Here is a 24,675-nt window from a genome sequence, read left to right as displayed (position 1 = left end):
ACTCCCGAACTTTCACCAACATGTGACTCAAGCTACAAGAGGAGCACAAATTCTGGATCACTGCTATAGCAATGTGAAGGGAGCTTACAGGTCCAGTCTCAGACCGCCTTTTGGGAAGTCTGACCACTCCTCTGTTCTCCTTCTTCCTTCGTACACTCAGAGGAGCAGGAAACATAAACCAACTTCTCGCACTCTGCAGTGCTGGTCTGAGGAGACTAACATGAAGCTACAGGGCTGCTTTGATGCCACTGACTGGTCTGTATTTCAGTCAGAGGATGTTAATGAATTCTGTGACGCTGTGACTGGATACATTCACTTTTGCATTGACTGCTGTGTCCCACAGAAGGTCATTAAGGATCACTGTAGTCAGAACCCATGGATGAACGCGGAAGTGAAACTGAAACTTCATGAGCGTGCTTTGGCGTTTCAATCTAATGATATAGTGGCCTACAAGTTATCCTGCTACTCATTGAAACGTTCGATTAAATCTGCAAAGCGCAGTTACGGGGACAGATTAAAGGGTTATTTTGATTTTGACCCTCGCCGCATGTGGAACGGTATAAAAGCCATCACGTCCTGGAAACCTAGTGCTGGGAAAATTGCATCTGTTGGCCAAGCTCTGCCAAATGAGCTTAACACATTCTACTGTCGCTTTGAATCTGCGGATGCCTGTCCTGCTGTATTCCCTGATTGCTTCAATCAAGGTGCCTTCACCGTGACACCAAGCGGGTCTTGTCCAGGACCACAGTCCGGAAAGCCCCAGGCCCGGACGGCATCCCTCCTCGTGTCCTGAAACTGTGCTCTGAGCAACTTGCCCCTGTTTTAACAGACATTTTCAACCTGTCGCTAAGGAACTGTACTGTGCCAAACAGCTTTAAAGAGTCGACCATCATCCCCGTTCCTAAGAAAACTCCTGTGTCTTGCCTTAATGACTATCGTCCTGTGGCCCTCACGTCTGTTATTATGAAGACTTTTGAGCGGCTCGTGTTGGACTTCATTAAGAGCCAGATCCCTGTGAGTATTGACCCGCTCCAGTTTGCTTACAGACAGAACAGGAGTGTTGAGGATGCCATCTCCTTTGCTCTGAACTCTGTGTACAGTCACTTGGACAATAGCAAATCTGTCGCGAGAATGCTTTTCATTGATTATAGCTCTGCTTTTAATTGCCTTGGTCCCAGGTAAACTGGTTGAAAAACTCATGTCTCTCGGTTTGAGTGTTGCCATGTGTAAGTGGATTTTTAGCTTTTTAACTGACAGATCTCAGAGAGTGAAAATCAATGACTGTTTTTCAGATGTTGTTTCTGTGAGCACCGGATCTCCTCAGGGATGTATTTTGAGTCCTTTGCTTTTTACATTGTACACTCACGACTGTGTATCTTCCTCTGACTCTAACTTGATAATCAAATATGCTGATGACACCACCATCATCGGTCTCATCAGTGATAATGATGATTCCTCTTATAGAGCAGAGATCCAAAATGTGGTTCAGTGGAGTAAAGCTAACAACCTCCAGCTGAACGCATCAAAAACATGTGAACTGGTCTTTGACTTTAGCCGGAACAGTTCTCACACACCTGTAATTATTGATAACTCCCAGGTGCAGATTGTAGAGGAGTGCACGTTTCTCGGTTTAACTCTCTCTAAAGACCTGAAATGGGTCAAAAACACTAACCGGGTTGTTAAAAAAGCTCGTCAGCGTCTCTACTTTCTACGTAGACTTAGAGAATTTACCACAAACTCTAAGATTCTGCTTAATTTTTATCGCTGCACCATTGAAAGTTTATTTGTTGGCTCTGTGACTGTGTGGTTTGGTAACACCACAGACAAAGAGAGGAGAGCTCTAAACAAGGTGCTCCGCTCTGCAATGAGGACTGTGGGCTGTGAGCTTCCTGTTCTGGAAGTTCTTTATAAATCCAGACTTTTAAACCGAGCACTTGGAATCGTCAATGACTCTTCTGGCCACCCTGGAAAAGCCTTGTTCCAGCTTCTTCCTTCTGGCAGAAGATATCGTTTGCTGAGATGCAGGACATCTCGATATGCCAGCAGCTTCTTTCCACAAGCTGTTATCAGCCTAAACAGAGCACTTTAATGTATGATCTTGCACTTTATTGAATCTGTTTCAGTCGATCGATTTCACAGTGTCAATTGTTCACTGTTCTCTTTGTTTTATTTCTGTACTTTTATCCTGTTTTATTTATGTACTTTTTAATTAATGTTATTTTATGGCTGTACCTGTCTTGTGCACACTGGGGACTTTTACAAATTTATTCCAATGTGGTTTTACTGCAAATGGCAAATAAATGAATCTGAATCTGAGAACTTATCTAACATTATAGCTGTATGCGTCCTCAAATTACTGTAACTCTGGTTGATAGCATTATGAAAGACATAATTAGCTATATATATTTGATTAATACAGATACAGTGTTTTTCAAATGTCATTTCTTGGGATTCAAGAATGGGTGGACAAAATCAGAGTCAGTATCAATTACTATTAGGTAATTATACATTTTCAAATGAATACTTGTCTTGATTGTCTCATTGTGGATGCTTGTTTGGTCTTGTTGCTTCAGCGCTTTCAAGTGTCTTGAACATGCATGAGAAGTGTTTAATGAATAAAGTGTAATTCGTTGATATATACCTGAGGACTGGAGCTCTTAACAACAATGTTTTAGGTTTGAATCCTGCACATTTCTGTGCGGTGTTTCCATGTTCTCCCTGTGTGTATGGGGTTTCGTTTGATTTTTTTTATACTGCGTTTTTCAACCTGGGCTCGTGGGTCACACTCGGAGAGACAGTTCCCAACGAGACACACACGTCCACAGCCATCAGGGCACATACAAATTAAATATGCTGAGGGAAACACATGAGAACCAGTGCGCAGGGAAAAAACATGGACATTTATTGAAACAAAATTGTTGTTCTCGTATAAACAGAGGTGTTTTCAAGGTATCGGCCGTGCGGCTGCAGGCAGCAAGGTCCTCCCATATAAATCAGTGCGCGTTCGACAGGCGCTCCTGCAGCTGATTGGCTGCGCGCTGCGCTCCAAATCACTGCGCTCGACTCCTTCTTCTCATTCACACCCGAGCGGGCGGCGAGGAAAGTGGCGGCTCAGATAAATGTCAAGTAGAGAAAACACAAACACACGTTGGATTTACATTTAATGAGTGGAGACAAAACAAAGCAAAGGAATAAGAACACGCTGCGCAATTGGATTAATCCAACCACGTTGCTCCGGAGGGACTGTCGCGCGGATGGAGATGACCTGGGACGATACAAAAAAAGGACTGATTTCTTCTCTTCAATATGTCTAAAATGTATGTTTGAAACGTCAACGGACTGGTTATTTGCACGAGGATGACTGTGTTCACGAGGAAGGTGCAGCAGGTGCTGTGCGTCCTGCTGCCGTGTGCTCTTCAACTCTGCTGCGCTCACACGCAAGAAGGTGGGCGTACACACGCACACGCACACACACACACACACACACACACACACACACACACACACACACACACACACACACACACACACACACACACACACACACACACATACACTTCCTCATGATTGACCAGAAACGTTAACGATGCAAGTGGACAAATGTCTCCCGAACACCTGAGTTGGAGCAGTCTAAGTTGTGATAGGCGCAACACCTGTCCTGAGCCGTGAGCCAGAACCTGTTCCGCACACGATCAACTTGTTTGCTCTGACTCACCTGCACCTCTCCCACGACTCTGTATGCTTTATCATGTTTGTCTCAATTGTTTCAAGGCTTTTGCGACAGAGCAGCCCGACCTTTTCGCTGCCTGCTTGATGACTGCAGAGTCCGGGGCATACTTACTGAAATCATTTATTACTTGTTGTTTTGTCTTTTTAATTATTAAAATCTATATTCCCCTCCATATTTCCTTGAAGCTGAAGGTTGCAACCAGTTTTTGACTTAATTGTATACAGTGTAAAAATAAGGTAAACGGAACTTTTAAAAGGTGATAGAATCTGACTGCTTTTTATTAGTAATATTTTACCTTGGTGTCATTTTAATGGTTTGATTGAATGTAAATCAACCACTTACTAAAATACATACATATAACCATACACCTACACAGCGACTGCTATAAAATAAACACACTTGTAAGATGAGAGGTTATTTATTTTTACTTAGAAATAATCAGTCAATTATTTATTATTGGAATTGGTTGATAATTAAATATATAAAATGTGGAAATGTGGAAAGAAAAATAAAACTACCTATAATCAACCAAACATGTCCTTTATTAAAATCATATAAAATGTACTTGTGTAAAAGTATTGGCGAGTTTACTCTCTTCCTGAATCCAGAGCGGCATGAAAGTACTGTACTCAATTACAGTAAACTACTTTGAGAGTGAATGCCGTTTCATACCACCATAGTTGATGTTGTTGTGATTTTTGAGGCAGTGAGATGTTTTGATTCAGACATTAAGGAGACTGTGTGAACTTTGGTCTTGTGATCTTGTTGTTGCCACCTGGCCACAGGTGAATCAGTGGCAGTGAGTCAGAAAAACATGAAGGAGAGACGATTGGTGCACACCTTGTCACAGAAAGGCATGTTTGTTCAGTCGGTTCTTTGTGTTGGGTCAGTTTGGCAACACTAAAATAAATTAAACTGAAAGTCTCTCATAAACTTCAGAGGTGTTCTTTGATGTGTGATGTGCTCATCCACCTTTGCGATGCTTTAAAAGGTATTAGAACAATGTTATGTTGTCTGTTGGCAATGTTCTTTGTGTCCTTCTTTTTGTTCAGCTTCAAAGAAAATGGTCTTTATTTTGTCTGTGCTGCACTACAAAAATATTGTGAAGCACAAAGCTCTCTAGGCAAATATATTACACAATGCTAATGAAGACAAACAACACGTGCATTTTCAAAACCAAAGTGTTGTATGAGAACATTTTGCTATATCTCTACACAATAAACAGTCCAAGTCAGATAGAGCATTCTATTTTAATATCTGAGATTTTAAATATGTGACGTGTTGCTTTTGTTTTTGCTTCATGTGGCTTCAGGATTTAATCTTAAAAACAAAACCAAAACGAGTGATACAACTTTTTGATTATTGACTCTGTACTTTTACAGGTGTGACCATACAAAACAGCTCGCGTCAAATACCAAAATATGCCGTCACTCTTGCTGCCAAACTGTGATGTAAAACAACCCTCTGTGTCACCTTCAGTCTGCTCAATAAAGGTTCTTGCGGTCGTCTTAGACTGTTGGAGCACAAAGAGTCCTAGTTCATCTGTACTCCGCCTCTGCCCGTGAACCTGCGAGTGAAATGAAGTAGTCATCCTCTCTGGTGTCTGTCTTTATGTTTACGTGTGTGTGTGCGTGCGTGCGTGCGTGCGTGCGTGCGTGCGTGCGTGCGTGCGTGCACGCTCACTTCTGAGGTATGCAATAATCTGTGGCCAACCTGTGCCAAGTTTCTGTTTACCTCAGTCATTGCCTCAGCAGCATTATTGAGCTTGTTTATCTCCTCCTCCATGGACTTTGCTCTCTGTCTTTATTTTGTGTGTGTTTATTGAAACGTCAGTAACACACAAATGAAAAATAACCAAAGCTGGTCGGTCTTGTGTTGTCACCACGGATTAGGTTACGTTTTCACACCGGGGACAATGTCACCTCCGTGAAGTGAGCTAATGTGCAGCGTGAGAGCGCACTGACTGGAATGAGTAGGAAGGAGTTTGTATCTGGATAAACAAGAGAGATATACATTGAGTCACGACAGATTTAAAAAAAAATCTGTAGGCTTGTCTTGGTGCGCTACGACATTTGCTGGGCGTTCTTTGAAAATAGAGCCATTGTGTTCATGCGTGTGTCACTGAGTGTAAGTATTGACTCTCAACTCTACACCCCATTCCTTTTTTTCTCTCTAAATCATCCATCTGTCAACACTGAAGGTAGTCCTTTGACAGAGAAAACCCACTCAGCCTGTCAAGATTTTTTTTTTTTGCCTCAACAGCTTCTATATGGTTGACATACCATCCACTGACATACCGTCGTGCGAGTAGAAAATCCAGTTTGTCTCTCTCTCTCTCTCTCTATCGGGGGACGCACTTCTGCTGTGCACATACTCGACATAGTTTGTGAAAAGGTGTTGAACATTTAACACCTGCTGGGGTGTTTCTAGTGTTTCTCAATACTTCATTCCAACAGTATGCAACAGCTCATGTTTCCACCTGATAGCAGAAAACTGCTTCAAGGATTTGAATGAGGTGGGGTAGATAAAGAGCTTCAACGCCAAGCTGCTTATTAGTGCATAGAATTTCAATTAACTGGGTATTAATTGTGCTAAAGTTTCTAAAGGCTTATTTAGGGAAATTATCACAGCTCTTTATGATACCAGTGAGACCCTTGCACTGAACAAAGGCGGTAATCTCATAAGCATATTAGGTAAGAGATGATTACTATCCACGAGCAAAAAGTACTTTTAATTTCCAATTGAATATTTGAAGAGTTTATATGAACACGTATGTTTGCACTGATAAATCGCATTAGGAAAAACTAAGTTCGTAATTGTACAAAGTAGTTTTTCTGCATCCCAATCACAACTAATTGATTCTCCCGTATAACAGATTTTAATCTTCAGTTAAAAACCAAAAACCAAGAACCCCACGCCATCCACGTGAAGTAGAGCTTCTCATTCAATAGCTGTTCTTTTCAGTTTGTCTAGTGTTCATGGTATAGCCTAAAATCCTAATTATGAGCTGTTTCTTCAAAACAAGGAAGTTATTTGTATTTGCAGTATTGTAGAATTTACAGTTAATGGTGGAAAAAGGACAAACAGCAAATGCTGTGTGAACACAGAAACAAGTGATTCATTTATTTATAAAAGAAGCTCTACACTCTCACTTGTTAACTTCAAATGTGAACAACTCGGATCTTAGAATAATGCACAAATTGTTTCTCTCAATCTGCAAGCATTGTGTGAATGTACCAATTGACCGTTTTTACGGAACAGAAGCCTTTCAGCTCATTTGCTCCGTAGTCTGTAACACTGGATTTTCTGTTAAAATGTTTGGACCCCTCAAGCTGAGAAAACACTGCTCACATAATCAGGGTTATTCTGTCAGACTTGAAGAAACAGTCCTTTCACAGCCTCAGAGGACATTTAACAACTGTTTTCACAGACGAGCATTGAGTCCTCACAATGAGTAATCTGATCTGTGAAGTCTGTGGAACCAAGGCACTGCTCAACCAAATCACAATTAAAATGCCTTATATTGTAGCTGATGTTTATCCATTCAGACAAGTGGGTTGTCTATTTAAATATTTCAGTATTACCTCAGAGATGTAATTGTGTTTATTAGAATATATTGTTCCTAAAGCGGGCGCCAACTTTCTTTGCAGAAAAAAACGGTTTCGGCTTGTCCTGGAAATTCACAGACGTCACAATTATGAGTAAGAATTTGTGTCTGGAGCGAGTCATCGGCAGGATAAACAGATTCCTTTCACCTGTTTTATTGTGGCAGTGACAGTATTTTCAAAGCGATGGAACTAAAGAAAAAAAAGATCCTAACATCTGCGTGGTTAAACGTCACAGAGAATAACGTGTTGTTGTCGTTCTCCTTGATTTATTTGAGCGAGCGAGCCTACTTTTGGCAAAGCGCCAGTGCCTGTGAACTCAATGTCCCCTGAGATTCAGTAAGGTTGGCCTTATCAAGACTTCACGGAATGAGGGCATGCCCTTTGCAGCATTGTCACAGACACAGAGACTCCATATATTCAGAGGATAGTGCGATGATTTACCTTTATTTCATAGAGATTTACACAAACCTTAAGAAATGCAACCAGGAACCAGCTTCCTAGAACTCAGGTTTAAGACTTGCACTACTAAGTGTGAGTCTTATCACCAGAACATGACTAAGAAAGGGCTCACACCCACACACTTTGTGCTTTGACCTCCCGACTGTGGCTAAGCTGTGAGGTTAATAATCAGAAGGTTTTTATGACCTTGTTGATCCTGTTCTTTGGCTGACTTCTCCTGTCACAACTCGGACTTTGATGGCGACTGATGTCAGTGGGGTGTTTTTGACTGTTCAAACAGGTCAATTGTCACACAGCAAAATAAAGAGGCTTTTCTGGTATATATATCTGCTCAATTTACAACATTTCAGCTCTTTAAGAACTATCCAAAAAATAGCGTATAGTAATGATTCTCGGGTAATATCCAAGTTTACATCCAGCTATCCCATACAGTGTTTTACGATAAATATATGGTCCAGAAACCATGGTTTCATGGGTATCCTCACATAAATGCTATTAAATCTGCCTCTAAATTTGAACAATCTCATTAAAATAGTGATTTTGGTTTGCATTGTCCCAGTAGAGAAAAGGCAGTGTGGTCATTGCGGACTCCACTTCCTGTGTTCACTCCCGCATGCTCCAGCCCCGACACTGCCCCTGTCTCAATAAATAAGGCATCAATGACGAGTGGACCAAAAAGTCCCGTTCACCTGTGGAGGATGATGTTGCAATGATTTCCTGAAAAATCCCAGGACCTTTATCTACATGTGCATTGGTGGACTGGAAACATGTTGTTGAGTATGCTGTTAGGTACTGTGTAGTACACTAATTACAAAGACAATAATCCTGTTTTCATCCAACCTGTCTCTCCACACTGACAAGCTGCTTTATTAGGTACATTACGGCACATGTAAGCTAACCAGACAGGTTCAATTTTATCGTATTTGCATTTCACAAAATTGTGTTTCAAGGTGGTGTTAATCATAACTGCATGTTGGGCAACACATTAACATTCATGACAAAGGGATAATAGTTGAAACAACTCCTAATATCTAAGCTAAGGTATTTAATAGTTAAGCTAAATGAATGTAGTGGATCACACTGTACAAGGTATCTAATGACGTGGCTGGTGAGTGATTAATACAGGTCAACAGAATCATTGGTGTTCATAGAGGTAAATCTGTGAATATTTACACTTGGGTTTTACTGTTGAGCTCCACTGTTGACAGCAATTTACTGCCAAATATAGGCAGTAAATTGTCTCGACATGGAACTGCCATCTTACTAACCATGATGTTTCTTCCCCACTATATTTCATATTATAGTTTTTTACCCAGAAAGAACCATGTACAATGTTACCACAATGCAACAGTCCTGTAAACATAAATGAATATTTTGAGTTTGGGAAAACTGACAAATTTTCTTGCCAATCTGATAGCAAGTAAAACTAAAGCCAATATCACAGATGCTGACACTTTCAATAAAAGTGGGCACGTGTTGAAAGCCCACAAATGTGTACATAACTTGTTACAACCTCACTGATCATGCTTGTCATTCAAAGTGGATCAAAATAAAAATGCCTGAGGGTGGAGGGGAAGTACAGGAATGCAATCAGGGTCAGTAGATCCAGTAATCTATAATTCTTTAAACATGAGAATTAAATAGATGTTTTAAAGAATAGTTTTACTTTGCCTGCCATCATTAAAATTGAATAGGGTTGTAAATTACATTTTGGGAATAGATGGTAACACAGTAATCAACTTTAATCAGATAAAAAAAATGTTGTAGCTATTAAAAGTGTTGGGTGGTTCACAAGTAGATGGATGGCTCAGTAAAAGAGACAGTCAGGGGTTAATGTGCATGTTTTCTGTTTACTGTCCAGTTCAAAGTTTCCATCTTTAAAGTGATGAATTAGATTGAAATACTGTTTTTTAAAATAACTGAAGAGGCCTGAACATGCAGGCATCAATCAGCATCACAACAAAGATACGTAGACAGTGTAGCACAGACACTTGCAACAATACCAGATTTTCAGATGATATTAAAATGTTCATAATGTAGTCGACATTCATGTTCAATTCTTTGTCCTGTTTTCACTCTGCTGTTCCTCTGCTGTCTGGCATTTGAATAGCAAAGCAGCCCTCGAAGTGACACTGAATGGCTGTACTCCCACAGACCATAAACAAGCCCTTGTATGTTTATTGGTGGGAAGGACATGCCTCGAACACAATCCTCAGCTTGTATCACACAGTTACAGTACAATCATTCATACTCAGTGATCCCAACACAGTAACACACATGTAGTCTTTGTAGAGACTTACGATGTTTGCTCACTAATAATACATTACAATTTTGAGTACAATTATCAGTGTATCTTTTTTTTTTGGTAGCATTTAACCCAAATACTGCAGATACACACTACTTTACCCAAAATGAATATGCATACGTGGGTCAGAATTTCATTTTTCTAAAGCATGGTGGCTGGGTGCACAAGTGCAGCAGTTTTTGTTCAGATATTTGTTTCCCAACAGATATCAGAACACGAATGACATGAAAATAAAATTAAATCAAAACGTTGCCATCTTTCACTACAGTAACCACACTAATAAAAACATATTTTAGATTTTTTTCTTAATTATTATAAAAAAAATTACTTTGGTCTCAACAAATTAACAATAAATGCTTTTTCTTTCTTATCTAATTCAGTTTTTATATCAATGAAATATGGTGACCATGTAGTGTACTGGTAAAGCTCTTGAAACACCGTTACTGGCCTGGTTTTCCATCTGAGGTCCTTGACTGTTAGTTTTCACAAATCCGATGCAGTGGAAAGAAAGACACTAACACGAACCTGCTTTTCCATTTTTTTGCAGTGGTTGTTTGCTCTGGTACCAAGAACTCTCTGAGCACAACTGGAAGTTCAGAGATTCAGTACAACCTGATGAAGAAGCTGTACACGGGTTGTGACATTGTGATGGGAAACCTTGAGATCACCATGATGACACGCACCAGAGACTTCAGCTTCTTGCAGGTGAGCCTGTGAATATTTCAGTAATGCAGCCGCAGCAAGTGAGTTACCAATATTTATATTAAAAATATAATGTGTTACTAAGAACTGCCAACCAGTTTCAACAAAGTTGTGAATTCACATGATATGGTCGCTATCACAAACAAAAAACAAACATTCGTGTTGATTCTACTGTGATTTTAATCCCTGCAGTCTATCAAGGAGGTGACAGGCTACATCCTGTTTGCTGTCAACGAGTTCAGTCGCCTCCCGCTTGACAACTTGCGGGTCATCAGAGGCTCTACGCTGTACGAAGACCAATTCGCCTTGGCTGTGATGGTCAACTATCACACAGAGGGACAGTATGGATTACAGGAGCTGGGCCTGACACACCTGACAGGTACGCAGTAAGTCGTTCAGTTAGAGCGTGGAGTTTGTTTAAAGTGTGGGAGGCAGCTGCGGAGTAGATAAGCACTCAAGGTTGGATGCGACACTTGTTACTGTTGAATATCCCACACCCACACACCGCGGCCACTCCTTCAGAAATACTGGTCGTCGGAGCGCCGCGTCGTGTGTACTCGCACTGATGTGAAGTCCCTGGAATGTCTCAACCGCTCAACTGCCAGTGTAACCTGAGATATGGCACATTAGACGCCTGTTTGTATGCGGTGTAGTAAACAGCGAAATGGCGAGGACTGACGGGATGAGTCATGGGCCTGTTTGGGCTCGTGCTGCTAACTGTCCCTCCCCATTTAAATGCATGTTTGCCATCCACAGAGATACTGGAGGGAGGGGTCAAGATTATCCAGAATAAGTACCTGAGCTACGCCCCGCAGGTGAATTGGCTGGACATCGTGAAGGATGAAACAGCCCCGATTGTGATGGTAGACAACGGGCCTGAAAGTGAGTGCAAAGGAAGATGTCTTAATAACTCAATATCAACCTTAATGACATTGCATTATGCCTGCAAATAAATCCGAGCAATCCCAAGGTGAACACATTTTAAATGAGTGCATCTTTGCACATATTCTCTTGTGTATTTTGCTTCATGCTTAAACAGAGAGATTGAAAGAGCTCATTATGTTAATTCTTTGGTGAAGGAAACTTCATGACAAGTGTGCAGGTGACTGACCATTTGTAGTGAATAAATATACTTTTTAAAAGTACTGGAATTACTCCCCCCCCAAAATTGATTGTCTTTCTTGGATCCTAGTAGGATGTCCTAACATTGTGCACACAGTTACATTGCTGTTGGCCTACATGTTACCTGAGCTGTTAGCACTGTGAAGGTCAGTGTAATAACTGATTTACTCATTAGGTTCAGCTGAACTTAGCTGGAAGCAAAGGAGTGGCGCATGTGTTGTTTTGGTGTCTTTGAGTTAATCAGTTATTAGTGAAGCCTGGCAATTTTAAACTCACTCCAGCTATGTGGGTTACAAGGTTACTATTCTCAGCAGTCGTGACAATAACGCCTCTTCTTCACCATTTGAAAATAAGTACTATTTATAAACTGAGAATGCTGACTGCAGCAGGCAGTGGATAATAAGTTAAACCAAACTTCATTCAGAGACACATATAAGTCACAGGTGTTGTGGAGGCTTCACTAATGCGAAAGCGACAGCGACTGTGACTTCTCTATTGCTGCTCCAGTCGTTAGAAATGTGTTATTAATGTCATAAGAGCGCGCAGTTACTTAACTGTTAGGGACAAAAAGGAGTGACGTTATAGTCACACCTTACTCCATAACATGTTATTCCCCAAGCTGCTCAATAGAGAGAAAGTGCAAGGGCCAGTTTTGTGTCTTTAGTTCTATTTCAATCAGTTCAGCACATCTCATCAAAGCTGCAGGCCAAATCACCAAAAATCTCCTCTGAGACCATTGTGTTGATGTAGATGGGTGATATTGTATACAAAACCACTGAGCGCACAAGCCCACAAAGTGAACGAACAAGTTCAACAAGACTTCAAAAACTGTTACAAGCTTTAACGTCTTATTTTGTACATTTAGATGTATCTTGTTAGTGTATAAATGTCTGGTACAGCTCACTGTGACGAAGGAATGGCATTTGTTTTCTCCAACTCTAAGACCTCACCGGACTGTGATTCACTTGTCAAAGTTGTTCCTCTTCCAACACACCCCACCTTCCTTGTCCTGACCTTTGTCATTAGGCAAGACACTAAACCACAAGTTTCTACCGACACTGTGCATGCAACTTAGATGGCGGTCGATTAGTGTGAGGATGGATTAATAATTAACTTGGGCCAATCATTAGACGGCGTTTAGACACAAAAGACTGTGGATTTAGTCTTTTTACCTCTTCCACAGATCACTTCAATAACTCTGATCTACCTTGAAAAATAGATTTTGTCTCAATGGATCTTCCTGGGAAAATAAAGATGAATGTAAACAGTCAATACTTGTACAACTGCAGCAAATAAAACATAGATGATCCGAACACTTTCTCTGCAGATTTTTATGCTTAAGTTTGATCCAGAGCTTGAAAAGAAGTTGAACCTAACCCGTGATTCTGAATGTTTAAAGTGCAATGATACCATCATTGATCTTCACTCCCTCAGTGCCTTGTGACAAAGCGTGTGGAGAATTGCAATGCTGGGGTCCAGGAAGTACCGCATGCCAGATCTGTGAGTGACATTAAAAAACTTCTAAAAAAATCTTTTTAACTTTAATCTCTTTATTTACCCCACATCAGCTCAGTTCAGTAATGCTGCGTTTGCCCCGAGGTGCCTCAAAGATGCCTCAGAGATGAGTCATGGGTTGTGCGACATGTGTCGATTTGCAACACAATTTTTTAGTGACACATTGAATAAAACATTATTGTAATTATTGTGATCATTTTTAATTTTTTTTTGTACAACTAACATAAGTCTTTTTCCCCTGCTGCAACCGATTGCTAAGTGAATTAAACTATTTTCCAGTGACGAAGACGGTGTGCGCCCCTCAGTGTAATGGCCGATGCTTTGGGAGAAACCCAAGCGAGTGTTGTCATAGTGAGTGTGCTGGAGGCTGCACTGGAACCCTGGATACTGACTGCTTTGTGAGTCTGAAGCTTCAGTTTGACTTGTACATTCTGACATTCTTCGAAAGAAAAGAAGCCTACTTAAAATATATATATTTTGTATCTTTGTGCTTATCAGCTCATTGGACTATACTCATACAGACAGCAAACATTCGTGGGTTGGTTTTTGCAATTTCAATGTGCTTTGCTTTCTTTTTGACAGGCCTGCAGGAAGTTCAACAACTCGGGCTCTTGTCTGGCGCAGTGTCCCCAGCCTCTAATTTACAACAAACATGCCTTCAAAATGGAGCCCAACCCCAACGCCAAGTACCAGTATGGCTCTATTTGTGTGGCCCAATGCCCAAGTGAGTGTCCACACATGCTCCCTCAAATACACATTTTCATACAGACACAGAGGACGTCTACTGTTGCTGCCCTGCTCTGTGTGAATACACCGTGTAATCTTTGCTTTTCGTGAAGCTGTTCCACAGATCAAGACACTGGCATGCTGCATTATACTCATTCACTTTGTTTTCGTTTTGATTTAAAGCTAACTTTTTGGTGGACGGCAGCTCGTGTGTGAGCAGCTGCCCACCTGATAAAACAGAGGTGGAGAAGAACGGAGTGAAGATATGTGAGCACTGTAGAGGCCTCTGCCCAAAAGGTATTTCAGCCTGTTTAATCTTCACATGTTTCGTCATTAAAAACTGCATTCAGATTTGTTTTTGTTTTTCTGATGCTTAATTGAATTCTGTTTTATTACAATTGTGTCACAGCTGTCTCATGGCTTTTAAAATGATCATAAAAAGTAGAGGAAATCAGCAAATCCTACACCCTCAATCACAAGGAGGGAAACTCCCTTTTAACAGCAGGACCCGGTTCAGACGGGATGAACATCAACATGACTTGTTGGGATCAGAGAACAATAAGTAGAGCGGAAATAAACATAACAGGAAAACATACAGGATTCAGTGAACATAAATCATCATACTGCGGGCTGACAACGGAAATACTTCAGCTCAACAGTCAAATCTATCCACTTGAAATAACGGGAATAAAGAGATTCCCTCTTCCATCATTATTTTGTGGAGATTGACAAATTAATTTGTTGATTACATGTTGAGTCCGACAGTATATTGTTTTGCAAGCTTACCTCATGGTGAAAAAAAAAAAAATGGGAACTATTCTATGTGGAGTTTGCTTATATTCTCCTTGTGTCCCCCCACTGCCAAAAAGAAGTGTCTGCTATGTGATTTTCTGCATATAAAATGAGTACAAGTTGGGAAGTGGTTGTCTGTCTCTCTTTGGCACTTGGATACATGTACTCTATATAAAATATAGTGGTAGTAATTAATAAAAGACAACTGGGTCAGTAGTATAGCTAATATAGCACTAAAACAAAAACAAAAAACAACTACATAGATTTTAACTCATGTAGATGTTTAATGTGGTATTTAGCTAAAATATCTGAGTACTGGAAGTGTTTTTCACTTCAATTTATTGGTTCAATTTGTTGTTTTCTTACAGCTTTATCAAGTTTGTCAACCTTTTTGTTCCTTTTTTTTCTTTCTTCTTCCAAGATTGCCGTGGCACAGGCAGTCAAAACAGGCAAACTGTTGACGCAAATAACATCGACAGCTTCATAAATTGCACGAAGATCCAGGGCAATCTGCACTTCCTGGTGACGGGGATTGAGGGGTAAACAAGTTTTACAAATACTCTTAGTTTTAACAACATACCGGTATATAAAAGGCTTATGAGTTATATTTTCCTCTTGGTGCAAGCCTTTACGAATATCTCTTTTTCCCCCCACAAAGTGATTCTTACAACGGCATTCCACCTCTCGATCCAGAAAAATTAAAAATCTTCAACACTGTGCGAGAAATCACAGGTGAGTGAGTGTGTTTGGGAGCTACAGTTGAAGTGTCATTCAATTACTTTAATTTCTTAATGTCACCTCACTGTGTTCACACTCAAACGACTGAAATGCAGCGTCTCCATTTTCAGACATCCTCAGTATCCAGTCTTGGCCTAAAAACATGTCAGACCTGTCAGTCTTCTCCAACCTCCAAACAATTCAAGGCAGAACACTTTACAGGTGAGCATTTGTTGTTGTTTTTCTGTCTCCCCTTTGTTTCTTGCTAGTGTTTTTCCAGTTGACCAAGATGACGTTGTTGTTATGTTGTTGTGTCATGAACTCTTTTTGTAAACTAAAACATTTTGTGGCATTTATCTGATTGTTTTTTTTTTTCTTGTATCTCTTTATTTCTTTATGATATGTCAATGACACTTTGTTTAGAGGCGTGAGCTCTAAAAGGTACGGTTTACATTTCATGTGTTCATAGTCTATCTTGTCCTGGGCATCCTTTTCATTTAAAATGGTTGGTGGTGGGTACATTTTATTTAACAAATCTCAATAATAATCTTGCATGCTTTTGGAAAGGGGGGTGATTTGGTGGAATTGGTGTTTCTGGTTGTACTTTATGGGAACAAATGGTTCTGACTCAAAATGTAATGATTAGTAATTGCTTATATATAGTTGAAATTTAGCTGAGATATTTTATACTAAAATAACTGGGTTAATATAGTCACACTTGTTCCACAAGTTGTGCTATTTGGTGCAATTCTCAAAAGATAACGCCCAAAAACAGTAGCAAAGTTGGTTTGTGTTCACAATCACTTCATTTTAAAATAAATTAAATGTATTCAATTGTTGATGCTTTTTAGTTTTTAACATTTATTTTATTCTTGCGGTTTTAGGGGCTACTCTCTGCTGGTGATGAGGATCAAATCTCTCACCTCCTTGGGTTTACGCTCGCTGCAAAAGATAAACGATGGAGGCGTGTACATCACAGGAAACAAGAACCTCTGCTTCCATGACACTGTCAACTGGACCCGTATCTTAGGCACCAGCTCCCGACCGCAGAAACGCCAGAAGCACATCGATGTCAGAGAAAATCGACCCTTTGAAGAATGTGGTAAGTGGAACACTATATTAACATTGTTGATGGCAAAACTAAGCGTGGAAATAATTCCTAGTTTGTTGTGTGTAGTTGGTGAGGGCCATGTGTGCGACCCCCTGTGCTCCTCCGATGGCTGCTGGGGTCCTGGACCACATCAGTGCGTTTCCTGTGAGAAGTACAGCAGGGGAGGGGCGTGCGTGTCGGACTGCATGTTCCTGTCTGGGTCAGTCTTCATCGATAAACATACATCGTGTTATTCATGATAAGAGCCATGTCTGCTACACAGCTATTGTGTGCGTGTGTGTGTGTGTGTGTGTGCGTGCGTGCGTGCGTGCGTGCGTGCGTGCGTGCGCGCGTGCGCGCGTGTGCGCGTGTGCGCGTGTGTGTGTGTGTGTGTGTGTGTGTGTGTGTGTGTGTGTGTGTGTGTGTGTGTGTGTGTGTGTTTACTGAAGAATTCTGATGAAGAATTAACTTCCTAACTCTGAATTTTAGGGACAAGAGGGAGTTTGCAACTGAGTCAGGGGAGTGTATGCCCTGTCATCCTGAGTGTAAGATCCAGGAGGGGATGAAGACTTGCACAGGCCCGGTAAGAATATTCCCTTGTGTAATTATCTTTTTTTTCCAAACTGTCATGCCAAGACTACAATAATGCAGTGTGTAGGTGAGCTGCTGTTACCATGTGTCATCGACATGACTTTTTACCATGATGCATGTTGATTTGAAACCTTGAATCATTGTTGGTTGTTTTATTCATTGTCCATCAGCTAAATTGTCGATTTTACTCTCCAGGGAGCAGGTCACTGTGTAGCATGTGCCAACCAGCAGGATGGTCCACACTGCGTCTCCTCATGTCCCGAGGGTGTAATGGGAGGGGAGGGAGTCATCTTTAAATACCCCAATAAGAAGGGCCAATGTGAACCATGCCACATCAACTGCACCAAAAGGTGAGCAAAAAGTAGAAAACTGATGTCAAGCACATACATGTTTTCCTCTGGATTTACCTCATTACCCATTTTGGCTTATGAACTCCGGCAGAAGTATCATTGTGTTGTCCTGTCAGATCAGACATCATGTCTGTGCTTAATAGGGTAGAGTGCCGTTAACCACTTACATTACGAAGGAATCGCGGGAGGTTTTTGCTTGGCGTGGACCGGTGGTTCCTGGCCAACCAGCTAGTCGTGCGTAGCATTACATGTTCCGAGGGGATGGCATAACAACTGGATACAGAGGAGAGAGCAGCTGAAACATCGATGTTCCAAACATTAACTGCGGAGGCAGGAATGTAGCGGAGCAGCTCTGAGGAACCTTCGAAGCATTATGATCTCTGATGTAGAAAACATGTAAGACTGTGCTGCTAAGGTGTGTTGCACAGCTGTGAACATTAACAATCATATATTGGTCAGTAATGCAAAATATACAGATTATTAACTCATGGAGCAGCCATCATGAAATACTTTACTCTGTTCATTGCTACATTGACTTTACACTTGGAGTTGCATTTGATATACAAAAACACTTTGTGTGTTCTGTGTTCAGCTGCACAGGTCCAGGAATTGATGACTGCTTTGGTTCTTCCCGGTACATCTCTGGGTACGTTTCTGCCAGTCTGGCACCTGTTTTGAAGATTTAAGCATTTTGAAACAACATTAAACACAGACACCTTTCATCTCCCATCATTAGGCAAGCGACTACAGCCATTGTACTGGGAGTGATCGCCCTCATCTTCGGCTCGTTCTCCATCTTCGTCCTGACTGTTCTGTACCGCAGAGGTCTGGCCATTCGTCGTAAACGAGCTATGAGGAGATACATGGAGAGTGGAGCGGTAAGTCTGGGTCCATATTTCAACTGTTAGTGTGCTTTAGTGTCTGTCTTTTCCAACACTTCTGTACTGTTCCAACAGAGTTTTGAGCCACTGGAAGAGAAGGGTTCTAAAGTCCATGTTCGGATCTTGAAGCCGTCAGAGTTGCGTAAAATAAAGATGCTGGGAAATGGAGTGTTTGGAACGGTCCATAAGGTATTTTTCGATGTGATGACTTCCTTCACAGCCCTCCTCTTGCATAATTGATTTACATTTACTAAATTATCACTCTATCTCCCCGGTGTTTGTAATTCACAGGGTGCTTGGACTCCTGAAGGAGATACAGTGAAACTTCCCGTGGCGATAAAAACAATACATGATCGCACTGGTCGACAGACTTTTTGTGAGCTGACAGATGTAAGAAAACGCGACTCAAAACATGTGTTGCTCGATTGCTTTTCAAGTGGTCGGATAAACAAGTATTTGAAACTCAAAATATCAAATGTGCAGGGTTGACACTAAATTAATTCCACAATAATTTAACCCCACAGCACATGATGACAATAGGGTCGTTGAATCACATCAACGTGATGCGGACGCTGGGTGTCTGTCCTGGTGAAAGCCTGCAGCTCGTAACCCAACTCAGCAATCATGGATCGTTGCTCGAGCACGTCAAGAAGTACAATAACAAGCTTGGCCCACAGAGGATGCTCAACTGGTGTGTTCAAATTGCCAAGGTAAAGAGCCAACATGATTATTTTCACTCTCTGTTTCCAGACAAACCTCTTTTCTTTTTCCTTTTTTTTTTTTTACATGCATGAAAATGTTTCCTTGAAATTTCAAACACTTGAAGTATGTCGCCTTCTGCTGTCAGGGTATGAACTACCTGGAAGAGAACCGGATGGTCCATAGGAACCTGGCTGCAAGAAATGTGCTCCTGAACAATAATTTCACCGCTCAGATTTCAGACTACGGCATTGCAGATCTGCTCTACCCTGATGACAAGAAATATTTTAATAATGAGGTCAAGGTTGGTATTGATTGTGGATGAATTTAGATTATACTAGATCAACACAGTGTTTAACAATTTGCACATGATGACTGCATTTTTATATTCAATGAGGACTCATTTCAATTCTGTTCTCAGACCCCAATCAAGTGGATGGCCTTGGAAAGTATATTGTTTCGCAGATACACGCATCAGAGTGATGTCTGGAGTTACGGTGAGTTTGAACGCAGTTGATTCTGATTGTCTATGAATAGACAAGTCACAGTGCAACATTTGTGCAAATATATAGTTTAAGGTGTTGCCTTCATTTAATTTCTTTCTGTTGCTCAGGTGTGACAATATGGGAAATTATGTCATACGGGGCCGAGCCGTATACATCCATGCGTCCACAGGAGGTTCCTGATTTGCTGGAAAAGGGAGAGCGTCTGTCCCAGCCTCAGATTTGCACCATTGATGTCTACATGGTGATGGTGAAGTGTGAGTATTTCGCTGTGTAGTAGTTCCTTCTGGCTCTGGCAGTAGCCTGGCAATTTACTTTAGATGCTCATGAGTAATGTTTCAAAAGATGGCAACGCACTTCAGCTCAGCGTTACAATAGTCAGCAATAGATAGAAGTATTGAAATGACACTTTTAAAGAATATTCATGACTTTCAGATGGTAAATGCCACAGATGTTCACGATTATCATTATCTTATATATTCAGTGCTATTAAGTATGCACACAGTAGAAGTTTTAAGGTAAAATGAGCACTTCAAATCTGTTCTTGTTATTTGAGTGAAAACTTAAGTAAGTCTTCATAAACAATGCCATGTGTGGGATAGTCTTCCTCCTCTTACATAAAAAAAATAGTTGCCTCTATCACAGATATCTCATTCAGCTTCCGTCTGTGGTTAAATCTTTCTGATTATATCAGTTGTAACGTCCTGATGGATCTGAAAAATCTTCTTTCTTTTTGTTATTGTCCCATCCATTTTATTTGAAATTGGTCTTGATGTTGAAAGTTTGCTATATGTTAATACAGTTGACAAATTGAAATCACAAATTTGGTCTCAGATAAGCCAAAAGTACAGGAGTGCAAATGTGAGTAGCAAAATGTTTTAATTTGTGTACAAATAAATGTACAAGTATTGTTATTTGAGAAATGTACCAAGATTTCCTATCTTAAATCAAAAATCAGTTATTCAGAATTTTTTTAGCATTATTTCTGACATCCAAGAGATTTAGATTTAAGCACACTAAGAATCTGTACTATCAGATTGGCAATCATCCTCTTAATAGCAATTTAACATGGTTACATTTGCATTTGGGTGTGTGTTTAATAGTGTTGGTTATGTGTATCTCCATTTAAATGTATCTGTCATGCATATACTTATAGCTCCACCGATTTTTGTGGGTAAACTATGTCTTTTGTTCTTTATTGTTCAGGTTGGATGATAGACGAGAACGTCCGTCCAACTTTTAAGGAGCTGGCCAGTGAATTCACCAGAATGGCCAGAGACCCACCTCGATACCTGGTGATCAAAGTAAGACAAGCCCTGCTCTAACAGTACCATTCAACACCAGCCGTGGTTTTGTTCTGTTTCCACTCTGAATTGAAATATTCTGCTCATCATGAATGTACATTTGGCGGGTACAAGCTGTATAAGCTAATCTTGCTATTGTCTGCCAGGAGGACTGTTCCCAACAGGACTTGGATGAAGTTGCCCAGCGAAGTGGGGATCACCTGGATGACCTCGATGATTTAGATATTGAACTGGATGACGATGTGGCGGATGAAAAGATGGCTCCAGCCCCCCAATACCTGTCCAGAAGTCTCGCTCGCCTCTCTAGAGTGGACACCCACAGGGTATGAGACCGTACACCTTCTCATATAAAAACTGTTTTTGTCTGGAAAGAATTTTCTTCTTATGGACTTTCCCTATTTCTTTTGTTTTTAAAGGCTGTTCCTAATCCATCAAGTGGTGGTGGTTATCTTCCCATGACCCCTGGAGTTGAAAACACAGCACAGGTACTGAAAATAGCCAGTCGTAGGATTAAGCTACTTTAAATGTCAATCGTTTGATATTTTCTTTGAGATCACAACGATTTTTGAGATTTAATCCAAACATGTTGTCCACGGTTCTCCGCTGTTTGTTCCACCATGTATAGATGGCGTGGCAGTCGCGTTCTCGGCTAGACTCCGCTCGCACTATATCTGAGAGCTCAGAGGGCTGCGGCACTGCCGGAGAGCTTGAACTGAGTGAGGACTTATCTTTGGCTGGGAGCCTAAAACGAAGACGTCATCGAGAGGACAGTGCTTATGTATCACAGAGGGACAGTCTGTCAGGGGGGCCCCCAGAGACTCCTTCACCAGAGATAGAAGAAGAAGACCAGAACGGATATGTGCTCCCTGGGGGCAGTCCAGAGAGAGGTAATTTTCCACAGCACTTGCAGTTATTGCTTGCTATTGAACATATGAGTACGTGTGTTGTTCAGTGGAAAAAGTGACAATGTTGATAAAAAAAATTCAAATTAATTTGTGAATTCATTCCATAGTTTTGAACACGTCCATAATTAAATAACTTCTTCCTGGTCCCATCATACACTCTTCCATCAAAAAACAAAACAAAACGAGGCTAGACGTTTTGTGTAGTTATTGTGGAAATGTGCCGACAAGCAACAATCATTACCTCTCAAAACAAACCAACAAACAAACAAACAGAAAATTGTTTGTTTTCCTATTTGTTCCTACGTTGCTTTTATAGCTCTTTTTTATTTTTTGTTCCCCAGAAACTCTACTTCATGCATCCCGCGCTGCATCTGGCAGGATAGGCAAGTCTCGTTCCTCCAGCCTCCTGGACGATCCAGATGATGAAGAATACGAGTATATGAACAAGCGGACCTGTGTAACGCCGATGTTACACACCAGACAAAACAGCTACGGCCTGAAGCCAAACAAGAAACGGACTTCCTCTGTCTCGTCCCAAACGACAGCCAGCTCATGGGATACCACATTGTCTGTGGAGGTCCGGGGAGGGCTCACAAGGAGCAAAGACAACTCTGATTCGGAGCAACAGGGATCCAATGATGTCGAATATGAATACATGGACATCAGAGGCAATGAAAGAGAGGAAAGCCCTCCAGCACATGATCCTCCTCCTCCGCCAATGTCCTCAAAGATGAGATGGACGGGGGAACAGGTCGAGGAGGATGAATATGTGGAGGACAGTAATTATCATTACACCAACAGACAACCGAAGCTGCGCCAAGCTCTTCGAGACCAGAGGGAGCTGAAGATACAGGGGGAAGAGGAGGGGGAGGCATACGAGTATGAGGACATGGACTATTTTGCGGCGCAGCTGCCTGAAGATCCAGCGGTTTACCAGAACATGCAGTGGGAGAGAGCCATGGGGGCCACCGAGGCACATCAGCCTGGGATTGACCCCCACGTAAAAGTGCGAGCTGGAGTTGGGAAACCTGATGCTGGTGACAGATCATTTGACAATCCAGGTTACTGGCACAGCAAGATGTTCCTGGATGCCAAAGCAGTGCCAACATGAAGAACTTTTTATACCTTAAAGACACAATCATGAAGGACCTGAAATAAAAGGCCAGTTATTAATGGAGCCTATATGACAATGTTGAAATGTTTTTAAGGAATTTGTCATTTTTTATAGGCTCACATTTAATATTTTGGCCTATGATTGGGGCATTTCCCCCAATTTATAGCAGGAAATAAGAGATGACAAGCTATCATTCCTCAGTTTACATTTTAAATGAACAAAACATGTTTTAAGAAGAAATGCAGCTCTTTTGGATTTATATTTGTATGTTTTGTGACTTTTTAATATTGATACATGTAACATATTTTCTAGATAATTTCTTGGGGGAAAATTTTAATTGCTACTATGAAGCTTACTTTTCGTTTAAACTTGGTATATGTTGACAATGAAATGGCCTGGGAAATGTTTTCCAATGTTGCATTAAAATAAAACTTCTTTCTTTTCCATCCATATTTCACTCAAAATGTTTGTTCATTTCTAGTGAAATGCATAGGTTATTAGAGTATTCATTACCGTTTTGCCTGTAGCAGCATCCCTTGTTTTACGTAAGATTCAGCTGCTGATCATAAGTGTTTTCGCATTACAACATGAATGGTACATTGATGTATCTACTGACTGGACCGATCCTAATCTTTGTCCTTCGTCATATGAAATGCATGTATTATGTTTCTAAAGCTATTGAAAGGAAATGGACTGAGAGCAACATGTCTGATTAATTCAAGCTTTTGTCCTTTATAAGGGTTAGGGTTATCATCTTAAAACATTATCGTAAATTGGTCTAAAAGTCTGTATTGCACTGGCCTGTGGGATGTTTCACACTGATTGCTCACCCTGATTCTAATCACGTCACAAGTAAAGGGAAATAGTCCTAAACTCTGCATCTTGTTTGTTCATTTTTGCAGAACTGTCAACACAAATTTCTTCCTTCTGTTCTTGTGGCCGTGTTTCTCCTCACGGGGTATTGTGGCATGACTGAACTAGGTTGACCTTCCCTGTTTCTGCTCTTCACACTGCTGCTAACCATCATCTGATCAGCGGCCAACCATGGAAGTCAATCGTTTCTGCCCCTGCCCCACTGCAGAGCATCACTCAGGCACTATTCTGACGATGCGGGTTAAGATGGACTAGTAGGCAAACGGCTTTACAGCCAACCTGGGAACCACTTACACAGTATGGGGCCCTCTCCGATATTTTTCTTTGGATGCCTGTCATGTGGAATTAATTATCTATCTTGGTGGATATTTTTCCATGAAATGTATTCAAATCCCTTTGAAATATTTCAGCCACCATTTAAAAACGAGTGTAAAGCTTTATTGTCCTTTGTGCACTGAATAAACGTTACCTTCCTCTATTTTTATCTCAAACTTCATGTTGGGACCTGCGGAGCCTCTATGGAGCCCCCGAAGGGACATGGAAAAAAAAAAAGTAGAGGAGAAAACAAAAAACTTTTTCGGGATCTCGCAAAACTTTCTCGGGATCTTGCAATAACTTTATGCAAAAACTATTGCGAGATCTCGAGATAGTTTTTTTTATTTTTTCCTCTTCTTTTTTTTTCTCCATGA

The 24,675-nt window shown here is 40.9% G+C and overlaps 1 protein-coding gene across 3 annotated transcripts; it reads left to right on the top strand.

The window, feature by feature from the left end:
* Nucleotides 1-3,101: 3,101 nt before the first annotated feature.
* On the top strand, nt 3,102-23,937 carry erbb3a (erb-b2 receptor tyrosine kinase 3a). Of its 3 annotated transcripts, none has more exons than XM_080495741.1 (29): nt 3,102-3,445; nt 10,650-10,807; nt 10,997-11,183; nt 11,561-11,686; nt 13,361-13,426; nt 13,721-13,839; nt 14,024-14,165; nt 14,351-14,464; nt 15,381-15,498; nt 15,618-15,691; nt 15,808-15,898; nt 16,100-16,117; nt 16,561-16,778; nt 16,854-16,986; nt 17,256-17,349; nt 17,553-17,707; nt 18,300-18,353; nt 18,444-18,585; nt 18,664-18,777; nt 18,880-18,978; nt 19,113-19,298; nt 19,436-19,591; nt 19,709-19,784; nt 19,901-20,047; nt 20,997-21,094; nt 21,241-21,417; nt 21,511-21,579; nt 21,720-21,981; nt 22,341-23,937. In XM_080495741.1, exons 1-29 carry the CDS (start codon nt 3,358-3,360, stop codon nt 23,108-23,110), a joined length of 4,251 nt encoding a protein of 1,416 aa, XP_080351867.1. In that variant the 5' UTR covers nt 3,102-3,357; the 3' UTR covers nt 23,111-23,937. The 3 variants fall into 3 exon arrangements, with proteins under 3 accessions (XP_080351867.1, XP_080351868.1, XP_080351869.1); XM_080495743.1 differs by lacking the exon at nt 3,102-3,445 and adding an exon at nt 3,972-3,986; XM_080495742.1 differs by lacking the exon at nt 16,100-16,117.
* Nucleotides 23,938-24,675: the final 738 nt, after the last annotated feature.

This window comes from Blennius ocellaris, assembly GCF_963422515.1.
Source record: "Blennius ocellaris genome assembly, chromosome: 4".
In the NCBI taxonomy this organism is placed as follows: domain Eukaryota; kingdom Metazoa; phylum Chordata; class Actinopteri; order Blenniiformes; family Blenniidae; genus Blennius; species Blennius ocellaris.
The sequence above is the reverse complement of the archived record's forward strand: the minus strand, read 5'-3'. Positions and strand labels throughout refer to the sequence as shown.

What these genes read in the sequence shown, in the direction of transcription:
- erbb3a (XM_080495741.1), top strand. Translation starts at nt 3,358, where the DNA reads ATGACTGTGTTCACGAGGAAGGTGCAGCAGGTGCTGTGCGTCCTGCTG. An exon ending in CCCTGGATACTGACTGCTTT is followed by an intron (nt 13,840 to 14,023) that starts GTGAGTCTGAAG and finishes TCTTTTTGACAG; the next exon opens with GCCTGCAGGAAGTTCAACAA. An exon ending in CTAGAGTGGACACCCACAGG is followed by an intron (nt 21,418 to 21,510) that starts GTATGAGACCGT and finishes TTGTTTTTAAAG; the next exon opens with GCTGTTCCTAATCCATCAAG.